The following is a 17,830-nucleotide window of genomic DNA, read 5'->3' as shown; positions in this document are numbered from 1 at the left end:
TCCTGTGTTGTTGTTGATTGTGTTTCTTGGACAGTCTGCTTTGTGCGCATTTTAACTTAGTTTTTGGCAGTCGCCCAGAATGTGTGACCAACTCCCTGATCAAGTAAATGTGTATGTCAACGTAAAGGCATCATTCTGTTGGCTGGGTTATTTTAGTAGCAACTGTCAGTATTATTTTAAGATGTATGTACACCTTTAGGGTGTCTGATTATGTTCACCTTCGTGGTGTTTGATGTTGTACTGTTGGTTGTTTTAATGAAAAATTACCTTTCCATAAAAAAAAAAAAAAAAAAAGGTTCCTTGTGCACACTAGGATACTCTTTCCCTGCAATTTGGAAGCACTTCTACAACTTGGACACAGATCTGCCAGTTTAAGTCTTTGTTACACGAAACCAATTTAACGTTTCTTTGTAGGAAAAGGATTTATATCTTCTCCAATTGAAACCAACGGCAGATGAGCCGGTCTTTTATGAGTGAATGAAAAAATTTTCTTTTCACATTTTGTTTGATAATTTTGCCTTCTACTTATAAACGATCGGCTCCTCTCCGGTTGATTTCCGTCTCCACAGAAAAATGCTTTACTTTTTTTTTTTTTTTTCCACAAACGTGGTTTCCGAATGATGAGTTACCATTCTATGAGATGATGACACATTTTTCAAAATAGTAAATCACATCCATGATTAACATATCATTTAAGAATCAACTTTTGAAAAAAAAAAAATTGGCTGGACACGCAACATATAGCTACAAATTTTTTGTCCCGACTCATAAACTTAACACGAAATTAACAGATTATGATTAAAGAATCTAACCCGTTTAATTAAATGGGTCGAATTAAGATTGACCTATACAGTTTTATACCCATTCATGCCTTGACACGACTCGAATCCGACACGCAAACACAAGTAACCACCCCTAATACTAAGACTGTCATAGTGGGACTTCATCCGGACCAGATCGTTGGGGCCAACTCCAAGTTGGACTAGGTATCAATGGCAACCAATGCAGCACATCAACGACTAGAGCCCATAGATCAACGTACCAGTAGGAACAGTGTGCAATCCATTTTAAATCGGAGTAAGCAATCAAATTGGCTCAAAACAGTAGCTTAAAGTAGAAAAGCCTTACAGTAATACCATCTATCAAAAAAGGTCCATTGTCATCAACTACAAGTTGTGGATAAAGATGATTCACTCATGATTATAAATGCATGTGAACGTGTCAATACAATCATAGTCCGGGATAATATTCTAAATCCAGTAGTATAAGTAAATTCATGAAGGCTAAATGGTATTTCAAAATATTCTGACATTCACAGAAAAGGTTCTGTACTCGAAATGAATGAATGTCATTGTGACATGGAAAAACCTTCCTCAAGACATTGTGTTCTAGTATCTTGCATTAGACGTTGAAGTAGAGTAGGGTTGCTTGTAACAACAGCATCCACTCGCTCAAACAACATCTTTTGCATGGAATCCACATCATCAACAGTCCAGGCATAGACTTTTTTATTCCTCCTGCAAAGACCCAAATGTAAAACATGAAATCACACACACCACGCACATGCAGTTAACATTCAAATACTAATAAATCAATCCAATTTCATACCCATGCAGAATTTTCAAAAGCATTTCATCAATCAAAGGGTGATAGACACCAACGACTCCAGCACCTTTCATCCTCAATAAGTTGGTTCTAGCCCCAGTAGAAGGATCCTTCATGACAATGTAGCCCACCTGCAATGACATCTCACCCTTTTAGAATGCGAGGAGAACAAACTCAAAAACCAACATCACCAACTTCTGTACCAAAATATCTGGCTTCCTGTATCAGACCAGTTGAGTAATTCATATATATATATATATATATATATATATATATATATTAAGCAGAAGGAAAGAAAGAAAAACCTGCCAGACCAGTAAAATGAATTAAATCATGATAATTTTATGTATATAAATTCAAGGCAGCTGGTGACAAGATTATCAATCTCAAGCAGCACATCCTTTACTTTAAAATGCAGCTAAAAGACTATTAAAAAGTTGAGGAGGGGGGGGGGGGGGGGAAGAACCAAAAAGGCTTTTAAGGGAAGGAACCATATTTGCAATACCACCCCCACCCAAAAAAAAAAAAAAAAAAAAAAAAAAAACTTAAGAGCAAAGAAGACCTATAAATGAAGAATACGTGGTAAGATCCCCATATATACAGTCTAATGTGCAGGAAACATGACAATTTCAGGTTTCAAAGCAGCCAACAACTTCACCAAAATTTTCTCAAGTTGAAGATAGGAAGTGTTTATCTTCCCAACTGATCAGCACTAGAGAATTCAACAAACAGGACAAAGCAATTATCGCAAAATAAAAAATTGTACAGTAAAAGATCCTGAAGATTTAAAATCAGTTAACTGCTTCTTACCATAGTATGCGGTGATAGTTTAATTACATCCCTCGCCAAATTGTCACTTTTAGCCCATATGAGGCAATTTGAACACTTTGTTCTTTCAACCTGTTAAAAAAGGCACTGAAAATTATAAGGCTACAGGACTTGAAAGCATTTTTTGTGGGTAAAACTTGAAAACCATTTTAGCTTATAATAGTGTATTTGCAAATGGCGAAACCAAAAGATAACTTCATATTTGAAGTTAGTTGTCATTTAACATGGCAGATAGTTATTCAATGCATTATAAGCACATATGTAGAGTAAGAGTTAGAAAATATAAATAAAATAAAAATAAAAACAGGGGAAGGAGAAGGGGAACCAAATAGCAAACTTACAACAGAAAGAATATCCTTTGCAAGCCCTTTTTCGTATGATGGAGGCCCAACCTTAGCATCTAGAATCACTTGCCGAACTGAACTTGATATCAACTAAGAACATCAATTAAAAATGTCAGAGAAAACTCAACGACAAAGCTTTAATAGAATAAAAGAAAAAGAATTTGCAGATAGATGTCAATGAATAGTGTCATGAGGCACACCAAAAGGGTCAGTAAGATTGATGAAATATGTTTACCAAAACGCATAGTAAAATAGGGGAATAAACATTATTTCAGAAAGAGATAATTAATGGAAATCCTGGAGTATACCGTCAAAGCATCTTCAATGGTAGGAATTCTTTCATCATGAAACTTCTGTGCAGATTGATGAGCACTGCCTAGCTCTTTTATCTAGAGTCACAAACTAAAATACAATATCAGTCAACATTACTCATATATATCTATTGGTATAAATAATATATGCAGAGTTTGTGATAATACTAAAACCGAAACTATACTTTAACCACCTGTATGAAGTTCGAATTGCCAACTTCTGGTTTAAAGACTTACACTTTACCCACTTGGGGTAAAGATATTCGCTTATTTTACATTGTAATGAGGTTGCTATCATGATTTTTGGGCTTTATTTCGAGGTACTGGATTTACACACAAATTTTAACAATTCAAGGCTAGAAAAATATTAAAGGATGTGACTTCACAAGGGTAAAATGAAAATTTATACCTCATGAAGCATCAAGTCTAAGGTTTGACCCTCCTTTAGTGCAAACAATTCCTTAGGGGCATGCCCGTGGGCAAAAGCCCGAGTTTTACCTAACCCGTGTGGAGGGATGCTTTGCACAGTGTTTCGGGGATCTAGTCGGTTGAAAGCCTCGGATACCCCGGTTATTAAAAAAAAAGAATTGGCAATTTTTAAACCATAGGTTGGCATATCAAACTCGATTCCAACCCAGACCACAAGTGGGTAACGTACAATTAACCAAAATCATTAAATAATAATATTATCTTCTCCAAATTAAACCCAAAGAAAACTGAAAGTATTTGCTGTCCTAGAGATTAATATGACATGACAATTTGAAAATTTTGCAAGCTTCATATCAAACCAGATCATATGAAAAAGGTTCGTTGTATCCCTCCTATCAAAATTTTGAAGTCAAACTGAGGCTGCCAATAGAAAATGACACTTCCCTCCAAAAGGGATCACTGTGATTATGGTTCATCCTATTTCCCTTAAATGACCCAGAATGTTTAAGATTATAGAAGATACAGAGAAGAACAATTTATTGAAGGCAAAAGGCCATCAGTGTTAAATTTGTCCAAACACTCCTTACTTTTTATCAAGAATTCTGTTAACACCTGAAGCACTGATAATTTACAGTTGAGAACCCAACATTTAAACTAAGAGGAAAATATCCTAGATCACACCTTCTACACTTAACTTTAGGAAACCATGACCAACTATTTTATTAGAACAAAGGCTAGTACTTGAGCTGAATTAAGGGTCCTGACTAAGGAAGGGTCAAGTTTGCTGGTTTTCTCATATGTCATTTTTCCATGTGCATGTAGGCCACAATCACATTGATCCACTGGGACACATGAGTGATAATACCAACAACTGTTAAGATATCAAACTTGGCACAACTTGGCCTAGCTCAAACCAGGAATAAATCAATCTGTTCCCTTTCGGTTGGTTTGCACAGTATTAATCAAGATGCTTACTCAGTCCAGTCCAAGGTTAACGAAGATAGGTGGTTGCTTAGCATTGGATTGGTACCCCTGGTAACCGAACCTAACCAGCCAAATGAATGTTCATCTACAATTCCATGTGTATAAATTAACAGTTACAATTCCATAAGTGTGGCTGGCATTCATTAACTAGCAGATTGACAGTAAAAACTTGATTCATAATGAAAATATTTGAGGAGCTGCTTAACATTGTTGACAAGAAAGCCTAGTCACAAAAGTCTCACCTCTTTCATGCTCAAGTGCCCTACTTTAAAAGTACTGTTTCCAGATATCCGCTGCAAATCCCTGCCTGTCATGTGAGAATCAAATCTCCAAGTAGCTAATTCAATAGATAACAATCTGTCAATCTGGATAAATAATGCTTAACCATGAACATGTTCAACACTTTTAGACAAATACACCTTTGTTTATCAGGTATGAATGTTTTAGGATCGTATTTACTACTCCTATACTAGGGAATATTCTAAAAGATAGCAGAAGAGCACAAAAGTGCATGAATGATATTAAATGTGTTTAACCCACACGATTAACTGATTGTATTACTTAACATACGACTCTCATCATTTTGATACATCCAAGATATTCTGATTCCTCTCTACATCATTTTCCATATTTTAATTCAGATCATGTATAACGAGCTATACCAACCACAATACGTTGCCGTAATAAAACAACTTAAAAAAGAAGATTCGAATCTCAGACACACCCAGTTCCACCCGCATAACATCCTAGCTATCAAAGGTAGTTCCACGATTAATTGATTTGAGGTTGTTCATGTACAATGGCAGTAATTAAGATGATAAATCAGCAAAACTAGATGATAGTGGTGAAATTTTAAAGCAAAAACAAGGGAGCCCAGAAGTACCTATCGTGCAGCGCGAACAAAACCCCATCTGAGGAACGAGAAACATCAATCTCAATGCAGTCTACATGAGAACGAAGTGCGATACGATACGCAGCCATCTGTGAAGAAGAAAAAGTAGGACAACATTAGTAGTGGGACTTAAAGGTGAGTTTGGTAACATGGGGGAAGCTTACCGTGTTGGGGAAGGCCTTAGTTGAGTCACCTCCGTGAGCACATACAAGCGGAGGATCATTCAGCCAGCCGCACTTTCTTTGTTGCATCTGCGTGTGCAGACGTTGCAAAATGCAAATCATTCGTTCATTCATTCTCAGTAATCCAAATTCTATTTAAGGAAAGAGTAACAAAGATGGAAATCTTGAAGGGTTTGAGTTGATGAAGGAACTGAGAGACCTGGTGGAAGCCCCTGAGTCGGAAGTGGAAGAAAATGGGAGGCACGGTAGCGATGAAGGCTAGGCTTATGATAATCGTACGAAAGAGTCTTTGCGAGGAATATCTTAATCTGATGCGATGGAGGAATCCACCACCGTGCCCACCGAATTGCCTCTGTAGGAATCGCTCCCCTCGTTGTCTCCTTCCCGGTCTCATTGGGATCGCCATTTTTGTGCTCCCTCTTTCTCTCTCTCTCTCTCTCTCTCATACATACATACCTTTCATTTTTATTTTTATTTTTATTTTTATTTTTTCTCAGGGATACATAAAATACGATATTACACCAATTATTATGAAGGAAAAAAAGGCAAAATCGTTTGTTTCGAGTTGGTGCTGGCAATCCGGTTTGGTGGTTTGGGTTCCGGTCAATTTACTTGACTTTGCTAACCTATTAAAGATCAATTTGAATAGGACTCATTTAACTCAACTTTACCACGATTTACTTCACCCGTATATTAAACGAGTCGATCTGTTTAGACCCAAAAATAAACTACTTAACCCTTTTGACCTAACCCTACATGATCCGTTTCATCTATTTCGATCCAAACAAGAAACCCTTGACTTGTTTAACCCGTTTGAACCTGTATTATATATATATATATATATATAAAATTTAATAAACAAGTCAAGTGAGTCTTACCGTGATTGACCCGTTCATTTGAACTGTATGGAGGAGTGTCCCACTATATTAGATGCTCAAAAATTAAAATTAAAAGGAACAAAAATATTCATGCACTCGTTTATTTCGACAAATAGATCCCCAATCTCAAATAGTAGTCATATTTTCACTTTACTAACAAAAGTCAAGGCAACAACAAAAGATCATCAAACCGTCAATCACCATTGTAGCAATATGCAAATACATGTGATCAGCAAGCTCACCAAAAAAGTCATGCTGATCAATGATTGATTCTCAACACACGCATTTAAAGGGACAACTTCAAGAGGGCCTTTTGTTTTTTGCTTGCTTGCTTACATATAGAAATGTGTACCACAAGTAAACAAGGTTCTTTCTCCCATTAAGTATTTAAAGGAATGAATGAGGGACCAACAACGAGTAAATCCTTCACATTATCAGTCTGTCTCAGATGAGAGACAGACTGATAAATGTGAATTGTGAAGGATTTACCCGTTGTTATCCATCTTCCATTTTGTTGTGAAATAATTAGCCTCGAAGATACGTGGCCCCCTATTCAACTTGGGTTTCAAAACGTGTATCCGACCCAGGCCAACCTGATCCGACCTGACTGGTTCGGCTCAATCCAAACAATACTAGGTCACCTCGGTCGTATCACCTCAGTCATAACACCTGTCTGGGTACCTCGAATGTTTGTCAATCCTTATTATGGATAAAATCAATTCGATGCTTGAAACGCTTCGAACTATGGCATGACCTAATGAACTGGATACCTCAAAACTCAAGACCCCGCAGAGTGTGGAATACGCCGAGATCTCCTAGTCTGTATGGAGTCAACATGTCTCGGATGTTCTTACCTCGGAGTTGTGGTCAGTGCGAGCGCTATAAGATTATCCCCTTATCTTCAGCTAGTGAACATTTGTTAACTGTTAAGATTCTATGTCCAAGATTTGTGGAGGTTCTGTTGAAGTACTAAATCCCAAGATTTGGGGAATAGATCTGTATCCCAAGTTTAAAGGATAATAGATCCCTAGCAACGTGGAGTTCATTTGAAAAATGAAGAGTCCTACTCAATTCAAACTTATTAAAGATAAGGTAAAAATCTGCACGATCTATGGCACAAGACTCCAATTCCAGATATACTTCAGGGACTCCTATAAGTCTATAAATAAGGTGATCATAACTGGTATGAAGACACGCTCTCTCTCTCTAAGTTCTGAGATTGAAAGTTTCCCTGAAATATGCAAAGTTTGTACTGACTTAATCATCGGAGTGGGCGTAGTCGATGCCCCCGACTAGTAGTTTGTTATTTTTGTAGATCTCAAGGAAGGCAGGAAGCTCGAGGTGCTCTCTCAGCGAATCACAATGCGACACGTCAACATACCGAAAATTGTACCAACACATTCTTAGAGCCCGTTTTGCCTTATGTTCTTATTTTTATTGTGTCTCCCCCCCCCCCCCCCCCCCCCTCCTCAGATCTTAGTTTTATGCAAGATTTGGCATCTCAGTTTTGTTTCAGCCTCTAGGTTATGTGCGAATTTTGATCCAAGCTTTGATTTTTTTAAATAAAGCATTAAATGTTCTCCAGGTACCTTTGGTTTGGACTAAAATCAAATAGCCGCCTCAGTTTCAAAAATTGTCACAAATGGTACTTGTCTTTAATAAAAAAAAACTCGGCCAGTTAATACTTTCGTCAGGATTCCATCTATTTTTTTAAAGGCAATCCACATCACCCTGCTTAAAATACTAACATATATCTCGAATCCTACGTAGCGGTGTACGTATCACGGTTGATACTCATGCTTTTATTGTCACGTAGATGAAAAAATTATTAGAAAATTACATTTTTATTAAAGGCATGTACCATCTGTGACGCTTTTTGAAATCAAGACGACTATTTGATTTCGGTCCAAGCCACAAGTACCTATAGAGCATTGAACCATTTTATAAATTTGGTGTGGGTTTTGAATCTTTTTATACGAGTTTGTCTTTTTCAAGTTTTATTAATTCTAGTTTGAGAAAGCCTACGGCTTTGTTATACAAACTAGCATATAACCCACGTCATGTGCGGGTTTTTACGAATTAAAACTGTCTTGTGCTTATGTTTAAAATGTAATAGATAATGTATAAAGTAGTTTAAAAAAAAAAAGTTTTGAGTTATTCCATTAGAACGCTACATTTAATTTAAGAAACAAAAAAATAATAATAATAATAATGAAAATACGTAAACGTATTTTGTAAATTTTCTCGCTTATAGGCTCTCCTCCTATTGATTCCCCTTCCAATACAAATAAAAATTTTTGAACTTCCGAAAAAAATACATCGCAAAATTAAAGATTTATTTTTATTTTTATTTTTTTAGAATACAAAATATATCAAAATCTTTTACTCAACATTTAATGCCTAAAAATCCGAGTAAATTATACCAATTGGAAAAAAATCCCATAAAACATGTTAAAATCATTGTTTACATAGGTGTAGTTTTAAATTAAATAAATAGCAGGAATAAAACCTGGATTTTGATTATCAAAGTATTAGTAGACAATTAGTTTGAATGTTTGATATTGTTGGTGTGATACCTATTATATTTCAATATAAATAAAACTAATATAATTTTGAACATTAAAAAAATGCAAAGCAAAATAAGCAGAATATATATATATATATATATATATATATATATTATGGATACAAAACAAAATAAAATATTTCACTCAACATCTCTTTTGGTGTTTCCAAAGTATTTATGTTCATTTGCTGTATAATAATTCAATAAATTTTTTCCTTTTTCTTTTGCTTTTAAAAGTATAAAAAGTACTTACAAAAAATACGTACAAATTTGACAAATCACACAAATGAATAAAAAAAAAAGAAAAGAAAGAGAAAACATTCAAATAAATAACCCCCAACCAAATATTTCACAAACAAAACAAAGATAAATTCAGATCTCAACCCAAACCCAAATTTAGATAGATGTCTGGTTCAAAAAAACTTTCTCGATAAATAAACATTAAAGAAAAAAGAAAAGAAAAGAATTTATAGTCACAAAAAATGTATACATAAAAACATAAAGATACGTTAATGCAACCAAATTTTGGATTAAATAGAAACCCTAGACTGAATTAACGTTAAATTCAACCTCTATAGACCAAAAAAAAAAAAAAAAAAAAAAAAAACAACAAAGTACTTCACAAAAAAAAATAAAAAAATAAAATCTTTACTTCAACACTCTATTATTTTCTTGAGTGTCATTGCTCCCGAGTAGATTTAATAACATCATTGTATACATCCATGGGTGCAAATTTTAAAACTAACCTGTGATTTTGTACCTTAGGGGATTACATTATTCATGTAAAATTGTCAAAGGCCCTCTAAAACTATGTTATTTCACGTATAAAGACAGCACAAACATACAACATGTAGAGAGAAGAGGAAAGTTTGTTACCTCTTTGAGGGTAGTCCAACCAATAGTTTATCAAATGGTTTTAATGGGGAACCCTTTTGAATGCAAGTAGTGAATCCTAGTATGGTTAAAATCCTGTAGCAGGCTTAGCAGCGGTTTGCTTTTTTGCAATGTACGTATAGCAGCGGTTGTTTGTTTTTTCTCAATATATAGCAACGGTTTTTTTTTGGCAGGAAACTAACTAAAACGTTTCACTCATGGCACCAAAATAGAGTTCAGTTTTTTTCTTTTTTGAGAGAAAAATAGGGATTCATTTTTTATTTAGCATGCAAATAGAGATTGAGTTTACTTTCACGTTTTAACACAAACTTAAAATCACCGTTTAACTTAAAATGAACACTTGAAAGCATTTTAAGATGCCACTTGTCTGAATGTTATGCAATCTTCTTAGTGATTCCTCTATTATATATACTAGCTTATAACCCGCGTCATGCTCCGGTTGTTACTAATTATAATTGCATGACAAATTAGAATATTACATTTAATTTAAGAAATAAAATAAAAATTTAGGAATAAAAATGAAAGTCTGAAAATCGCAAACTCACCATTATCAAATAATGAATAATTAGCAATTTATAAACTACCAAACATTATGCCAAATATTGTCAATATTATAAATATTGTAGATTACAAATTACAAATAAAAAGATAAAACGATTCAAAACTTCTTTTTAGTAGTTTTGAATCGTTTGTAAAGGACATTGAGAGGTATTTTATCATCATCAGGCTCTGTGTCTTCTGTAGGTAGGGAAGAATGCAATGAAAAATCTTGACTGAACATTTGTTCATTTTCTATTGTCTGGCTAACAACGTTGTACTCCTTTTCTTGCTTGGAGCTAGATCCCCTAAGCTTTACAGTTGGAGTTTCCTATAATAAGAGATCGAGTTTCATTAGAAGTTGCATATAATTATGTAGCCAAATATTGTGTAGATTTTAAGAATTCAACATATAAAGTATTGCTACCTTTTGGTTGTTAGCTTCTTCTGCAACTTGCGCTTCAAAGATTCTATAAACAGTATAATTTTCCCAACCTTTTTTCAAATTATATTCATTAAGTTTCAATTGGAAGACATATTCTCTGGAAATTGCTGTGATTTCTCTTGGCACGATTTTGTCTTCCAATTTCTGTATAAATATAGCATATTGTTAAAAGAGGTTAGAACATGATATATATATATTATTGAATTGTTATGGTACTCTTAAAAATTCAAGATTTGTTACCTCATCTTGCAAATCTGCAAGTTCCTTTGCAGTTTTGCCTATAAGTTGTTCAGCGTCTTTGTCGAAGATAATGACTCTTGTTGAATCTGTTGTATCTGATACTTCAATTTGTATCCTATACCTGCTTTCATTTCTAAAATTGTTAGGAAGAGATATTTCTATATACATATGTGTGAATTAAATATCATTTGTTGTTTACCTTGGTACGCTGAATTTTGGTTCGATCCGCTTGACAACGTTCACACCAAAATTTCCTTCTTTAAACTTAACCTTCGTCTTGCATGTTATACAACCAATATAATACCAACCATACTTGTTGTCTATTCTTTCAACTTTGCATAAACATGTGTAGAATATCTCCTGTAATTTTTTTTAATAAAAAATTAAACAATTGATATTGTATTCATGATATTTTATAAATGTATTAAATAGTTATAATTTATTAATACCTTTGCTTCTGAGTTCTCTTCCATTTGTTTTATCTCTGCAATTGTCTTCCTATTGTGTAAGGCAAGTTCTCTATTTGGTATTATTGGTGGCTATTCAATCTTCATTTGATTCACTTCTATTATTGAGACGTTGTTTAACCTATTCATAAATAAATGTTGTTTTTTTATTAAAAATGAAAATTTTTTAAAAAATAAAGAATAATATAATGGAGTGTTCTTACTTGTCAATAACTGTATCAACTTCTGGAATATCAAGATTGATGTAAACTCTTGTTGCACTTGTTGATGAGAAGTTGTACTGACCTACAAAAATTTCAAAGAGAAATTCATTACCATTATTAGTAGAAAGTCATTTTATTTTTATTAAACATACCAAGATAAATAGTTACCTCTGTAAGTTCTCACAATTGTCGAAGTTACAATTGCAATGGCTGGTCTTGGAGTATTCTTATAAAAATCCTCATCTATTTGATATGCTTTAGACCCCCACAAAGTTATTTGCAAAACTTTGTTTCTGATATAGTACATAACTAAGTTAGAAATAATTTACTCAACTTTCACATTATTGTCTTTAACTTGGAATTCAAGTATTTCCTTACTCTTCCAATAGAAGATGGATTGTGCGTATTTTGGTTGGACGTCCTTTAGACTTTACTTCCTGAATTACTCCAACCGATTCCAATCTACTGATAACATTTGTATATTCATGAAAGATATATTAATAAGATAGTATTGATTTTTTATTTTGTATTAGTTATGGCGAAATTTTAAAACTAAATTTGGTAATAAATGTAAAGAAAGGATCGATACCTGTCAAATAAGTATTGTCATTGCAATGGCATGTTATTGTCTCATAGTCTGCAAGTTCAAACCTATATTGAGGTATGAAATGATTTATTTCATGGATTGTAGAGACTGAGGTCGTTAAAATAAAAAGAATTTTAAATTGGTGATGCACTGGACGGTATTGTACTCTATATTCTTCCACTATAAAATTCTTTATCTCATAAATGCATCCTTCGCTAAGAATAGGCCTAAAACGTCGTGTGAATTTGCTCCTAATACTTGAATGTATTAGCGTTCCCTGTAAAAAGGGAAATCCCAAAATTTAGAACTACATATTCAATTGATGATTTATATGGCCATCTAGTCAAGTTATATGCTAAATAAAGTAACTATAAAATTAATGTGAACTTACATTTTCATCGGACATGATCATGTCTAGGCTAATCAAGTCATTGCCTTCTGCAATGTTTACTGCATCCCACATCCTTATAATTCTAACTTTTATGATCCATGTATCATTGTCGGGTGAAATTTGACCAAGAGATGTGTAATTCATCTTGTTATGATTCAATAACACCTGAAAATGCAATAGAAATTAGTAGGATTTAATTATATTTGTAAGTATCATAATATATTGTTTAAAAACATTAATATCTATGCTAAATGTTACCTCTAGGTAAGTTGTTGAAGATTTCTTTATATACTATATTTTTTGTTTTGAATTCGTCACCATCATGTGTATCTACAATAAGTATTCTAAGGCCATTTCTACTTGTAACTCTGGAGATAGCTACATACAATTGGCCATGGCTGAAGACAGGTTTAGATAGGAAAAGGCCTACACGTTGCAATGACTGACCTTGACTTTTATTTATTGTCATAGCGAAGCAAACAGATACTGAAAATTGTCTTCTTTTTAGAATAAAAGACAATTTGGAATCGGAATGAGATAGTACTATTCGTGGAATGAATACTTTATCTCCAACATGAGTTCTTGAGATGATTTTTCCTTCTAAGAACCATTTTGACAACTGAGTGACTAAAAGTCTTGTACCGTTGCAAAGTCCAGCACTTTGATTTAAATTTCGAAGTAGCGTTATAGGGATTCCAACTTTGAGCCTGAGTTTGTGGTTAGGAATACCTGGTAACTTCAATGAATTCAAAAATTCTATTGGGTACATGATATCTTGGTTTTGATTGTTGCTCGCAGCTTTACATATTGAATCTGCACTGAGATACGTTTCATCATCAACGTTAATAAGATCAATTATGTAGTCATTTGTCTCTTGTACATCATCATTTGTTGGAGCTAAAATCACTCTGTCTTCTAAATATTTAGCATCAGTGTATTTAGACTGCAACTCAGGGTAGATATCATTCACAATGGCATTAATAGGATGGGTCTTAGGTTGAATTATCAAATCAAGTGGTATATCAATGAACGATCCACTTTCACCATCATTTAATTCTCCATCACCTATTTTCAAAATCCACTGTGCAAATTCTTTTGTAGCACTATCACCTTGATTTTGTTGAAGCCTCATATTCTTTGTCAAAGTAAAAATTTTACAGTTCTTCCATAATAAAGATCTGTTAATTGATGCCTCAACCATTTCTTCTCTTCTTCCTTTTGCTACAACTGGTATTTGTCGAAAATCACCACCAAGGACTACCGTTTTTCCTCCAAATGATTTTTCTCCACTTTGTGGATCGCTGAAGCGTAAAATATCTCTTAGTGAACGATCTAAAGCTTCAAAGCAATTTCGATGAGCCATAGGAGCTTCATCCCAAATTATAAGACTAGTTATTGTCACCAGTTCTGCAAGATGTGAACCTTGCTTGATCCCGCAAGTTGAGTTATCTGTTACATTAATCGGTATCTGAAATCTTGAATGAGCAGTTCTTCCGCCAGGTAACAAAAGTGCTGCAATTCCAAACGATGCAACTGCAATGACTATCTTTCCTTCGGACCGCAATCGACATATCAAGGTTCTCCATAAATAAGTCTTTCCACTTCCACCATGTCCATAAACGAAGAAAAAACAACCTTTGTTTTCTATAACAGATCTAATTATTGCATCATATATATATATATATATATATATATATATATATATATATATATATATATATATATATATATATATATATTTATTTATTTGTTCACAATTTAGACCACTAATAAGTTTTATATGCTCCTCTGCCAAAGAAATCCTGTTATAATCGGATTCTTCTTGTAGTAGTCTATTGTTACCTTCTTCGAGTAGTAACGTATCTGGATATGACATTGTTTCAAATTCTCTCAGTGACCTTCCATTTTTGTTCGTTTAATCTTTCAATGTCACATAGTGCATAGTTTTGTAATTGCGATTCTGTTCGATGTAGGTCCTCATATTGTAGAATTCTTCGTTCTTGATGCAATATATCTTCAGATAACACATTCCAATTCAACATCCATAATTTATTAGGATCGGCAACCTCACAAAAAATCAACATTGTGACAAAAAGTTCACGGAGTTGCTCCCTTGAAGCCCAATGCGATGCTTGGTTTAAACACTCATGCCATTCTTTGTCATCATCAAGCAAACCAAGAGCGTAGCATGCTGATTGGAAAGTCGGGTACAATACACCATTTGCAGTTCTTATTTCATCAAAAGATCGAGGACCTTTGACAATATTTAGTAACATTTGCAAATAAAATCGTTCGCCACTTCCAGGATGAGCGTAAAATATCCTCCCTACATATCTTCTTTTCTTCCTCAATTTCCATTCTTTCTCTTTATTATGCCAAACCCATTTGGAAGGGAAATCAGAATAAGTTGATTCTCTTGCTTCTTCATACAAAGCATTTGCTTTCATCCATTCTGTAAATTTAGTCTTTCTAATATTCGGCTGATTCAAAACATTGTCTAAATGATCAGAATCATCAAACATGACAGGTTGTTCATTTTCAAGATGGAAATTAAGTCTCTCAACTGGAGGTTCTCGATAATTAATTTCAAATTGGAAGATCCTCCAGCATGCCTCTATCGCCGACACATATTTGCAATCTAAATATGTTTTTATTTCGCCAGTATCTGTCACATGTTGTATTCCAGAAGAACCCTCAACATGTAAATTCTCTTCAAGCATCAACGTTGCACGATCAGGTCCTTTATTTATATATTTGAATAAATACTTGATAGACCTCGAACGATTGCACCACTCTACATTTATGCGTGATTGATACTTCACCAATAAGTCAATATTGTGAGGAACTATAAATCGATTGTCTACTTTGACACCATTCTTTTCAATGAATCTTCCGTTGTTCCTTCTTTCATATATTGGAAAGCCATCTTCATCAATTGTAGTTTCAGAGCAAAATCTCTTTGGAAAATGCTTGATGCAATTGTTGTTGATCATACAACTTGATTTTGGATTTATAGAGCCGCAAGGACCATGAACCATAAATTGTTTGACAACATCATAAGCTTGAGGATCTTTGTGCAAATCTAGAATTTCTGCAGAGATTATCTTATTGATTTCTGCTGGTGTTGGATGTTTGTTATCAGGATGTAAGAAAAGCAATATATGAGCATGAGGCAATCCTCTCTTTTAGTATTCAATTGTGTAGACAACTATAAACAGAATAGAAACTTAATTATATTATGTATAAAAATTAATATGTGAAAGATAAATATAAAGCGTAAGCAGTTTAGAATACCAGCAACTGTTCTTCCAAAGTGTTGGTTATGTTTGAGGTCATGTAATAGTTGATCAAGTTTGATCTTGAAAACTCTTCCAAGTATATCTGGCCGATCCTCAGGTTTCTGATCAGGATTCATTGAGAGGAAGATCTCAATTTCTGGCCATTTCGCATTACATGTGAAAGTAATAAATAAATCAGGATAACCTGCCCATCGACAAATCGCCATTGCGTCCTGATAATTCTCAATCATATATCTTGGACTTCCAGTGAAACTCGAAGGCAAAACAATTCTTTTTCCAACTGATGCAGGGGTTGTGTCTCCCCTCATAACTGCATCCCTCAATCCAGAATACAATTCAATCCTTAATGCACTTTGGTTACGTCTTACCCACATAAGTCGAATTGCTTCAATACATGTGTATGAGTCAACAACAAACTGTTGAAATAAGCGGCCGCCATATATTAATGTATGTCCCTCATCTTGTCTTGTTTGCAATCGATATGCGTAATATTCCCTCATTGTAACACAATTGTTTGTATTAGATCTAGTTCCATCAACACTTCTACGTAAAATACCAAGTCTATAGCCATCCTCACCATATGGAAATAAAAGAGGATACTGCAATGCCATGTATAATGGATGCAGTTCATTTATCCTTTGTAGTCCACCTTCTTTATAATCCAAAATGATATCACGATGTGTATTATCAAGACCAATATCACCAACGACAATTGCAGCTATTTCGGAACATGAAGGTAGATTTTGCACTCTTCCGTCAGTTGATCGTGAGCCAATAAGACGTAATCTTAAGTGGTGGGTATTACCTCCACTAAAACGGTCTCTAGCCATACGAAAGTTCTTGACCAATAGATTTGATTCATCTAGCATTCGGACCAGAGCATCAACAATAGATGAATCATGACTATTGTCCGATTGGTTCAAGGCATTAATTCTATTTGAAACTTCATTTTCAGTATCATAGAAGTATAATTGGGCAAAATTGGGACTTAGACCATCGGTTGGGAGTAGTGTTCCAATTCTATGGTGGTTTTGACTATTAAGTTTGAAAATATAAGGTCCTCTTCCATCATTAATTCTATGATCCACTTTTCCACCCATTGATGTCATAGCAAACATGGCATTATAACTTCTAATTTGTGCCTTAAAATTTGTTGAACGCTGGTCTCTAGTTAGATTTAGCAATTCTTGAAGAGTAGCAGGTGGTTTCTTAAGCAAAGGCAACTGCACCTCGCCATCCATACAACATAGGCTAAATTTATGATTAGCAGGCCTTCTAGATTTTATTATTCTCTCTTCATACCATACTATTGCACTACAATAGTTGCATACGTACGAAGGTGAGCCAAAATTCCAAGTTTCAGTAAATTTTCCCGTATCAAATAGGGAAAAGAAGGAAGTAGTTTTTTTATCAGTTTAGTTTAGTTTTATGGATTATTTTCTAATATTCTTTTAATAAATAACTGTAGTTAAGTAATTTACTTGGAATATCTTCATTTTCTGAGATGTTGATGGTTCCATCCTCTCTTGTAATTTCACCAGTTGAAGTTATTGTTTGAATGCTATCGTAATTACTCATACGTCCCCGTTTTCTTTTTTCATGCAAAAGCATCTATCTTTTACGTCGTGCGAGTCTTGTGTTTTCCATTTTTTCCCTACTGTAATATTTTCTACAGGAAAAAATGAAGTCACATTTTTTTTTTTAACAGAATATCATTTACTTCATAAAACTCAAGTAGAACATATAATA

General features: G+C 34.1%; 2 protein-coding genes across 2 annotated transcripts; both read right to left on the bottom strand.

The window, feature by feature from the left end:
• Positions 1-1,140: 1,140 nt before the first annotated feature.
• Positions 1,141-6,005, bottom strand: LOC133860932 (glycerophosphodiester phosphodiesterase GDPD4). Its single transcript, XM_062296605.1, has 9 exons — positions 5,775-6,005; positions 5,558-5,644; positions 5,385-5,482; positions 4,744-4,804; positions 3,086-3,166; positions 2,775-2,867; positions 2,416-2,505; positions 1,609-1,736; positions 1,141-1,517 (listed from the first exon to the last, which is right to left on the bottom strand). Exons 1-9 carry the CDS (start codon positions 5,979-5,981, stop codon positions 1,349-1,351), a joined length of 1,014 nt encoding a protein of 337 aa, XP_062152589.1. The 5' UTR covers positions 5,982-6,005; the 3' UTR covers positions 1,141-1,348.
• A 4,566-nt stretch (positions 6,006-10,571) lies between these two features.
• Positions 10,572-17,322, bottom strand: LOC133860428 (uncharacterized). Its single transcript, XM_062296038.1, has 9 exons — positions 16,077-17,322; positions 14,681-15,897; positions 13,345-14,376; positions 12,783-12,947; positions 12,650-12,668; positions 11,806-11,887; positions 11,136-11,256; positions 10,878-11,039; positions 10,572-10,781 (listed from the first exon to the last, which is right to left on the bottom strand). Exons 1-9 carry the CDS (start codon positions 17,320-17,322, stop codon positions 10,572-10,574), a joined length of 4,254 nt encoding a protein of 1,417 aa, XP_062152022.1.
• Positions 17,323-17,830: the final 508 nt, after the last annotated feature.

This window comes from Alnus glutinosa, chromosome 2 (genome assembly GCF_958979055.1).
Source record: "Alnus glutinosa chromosome 2, dhAlnGlut1.1, whole genome shotgun sequence".
Lineage (NCBI taxonomy): Eukaryota > Viridiplantae > Streptophyta > Magnoliopsida > Fagales > Betulaceae > Alnus > Alnus glutinosa.
The sequence above is the reverse complement of the archived record's forward strand: the minus strand, read 5'-3'. Positions and strand labels throughout refer to the sequence as shown.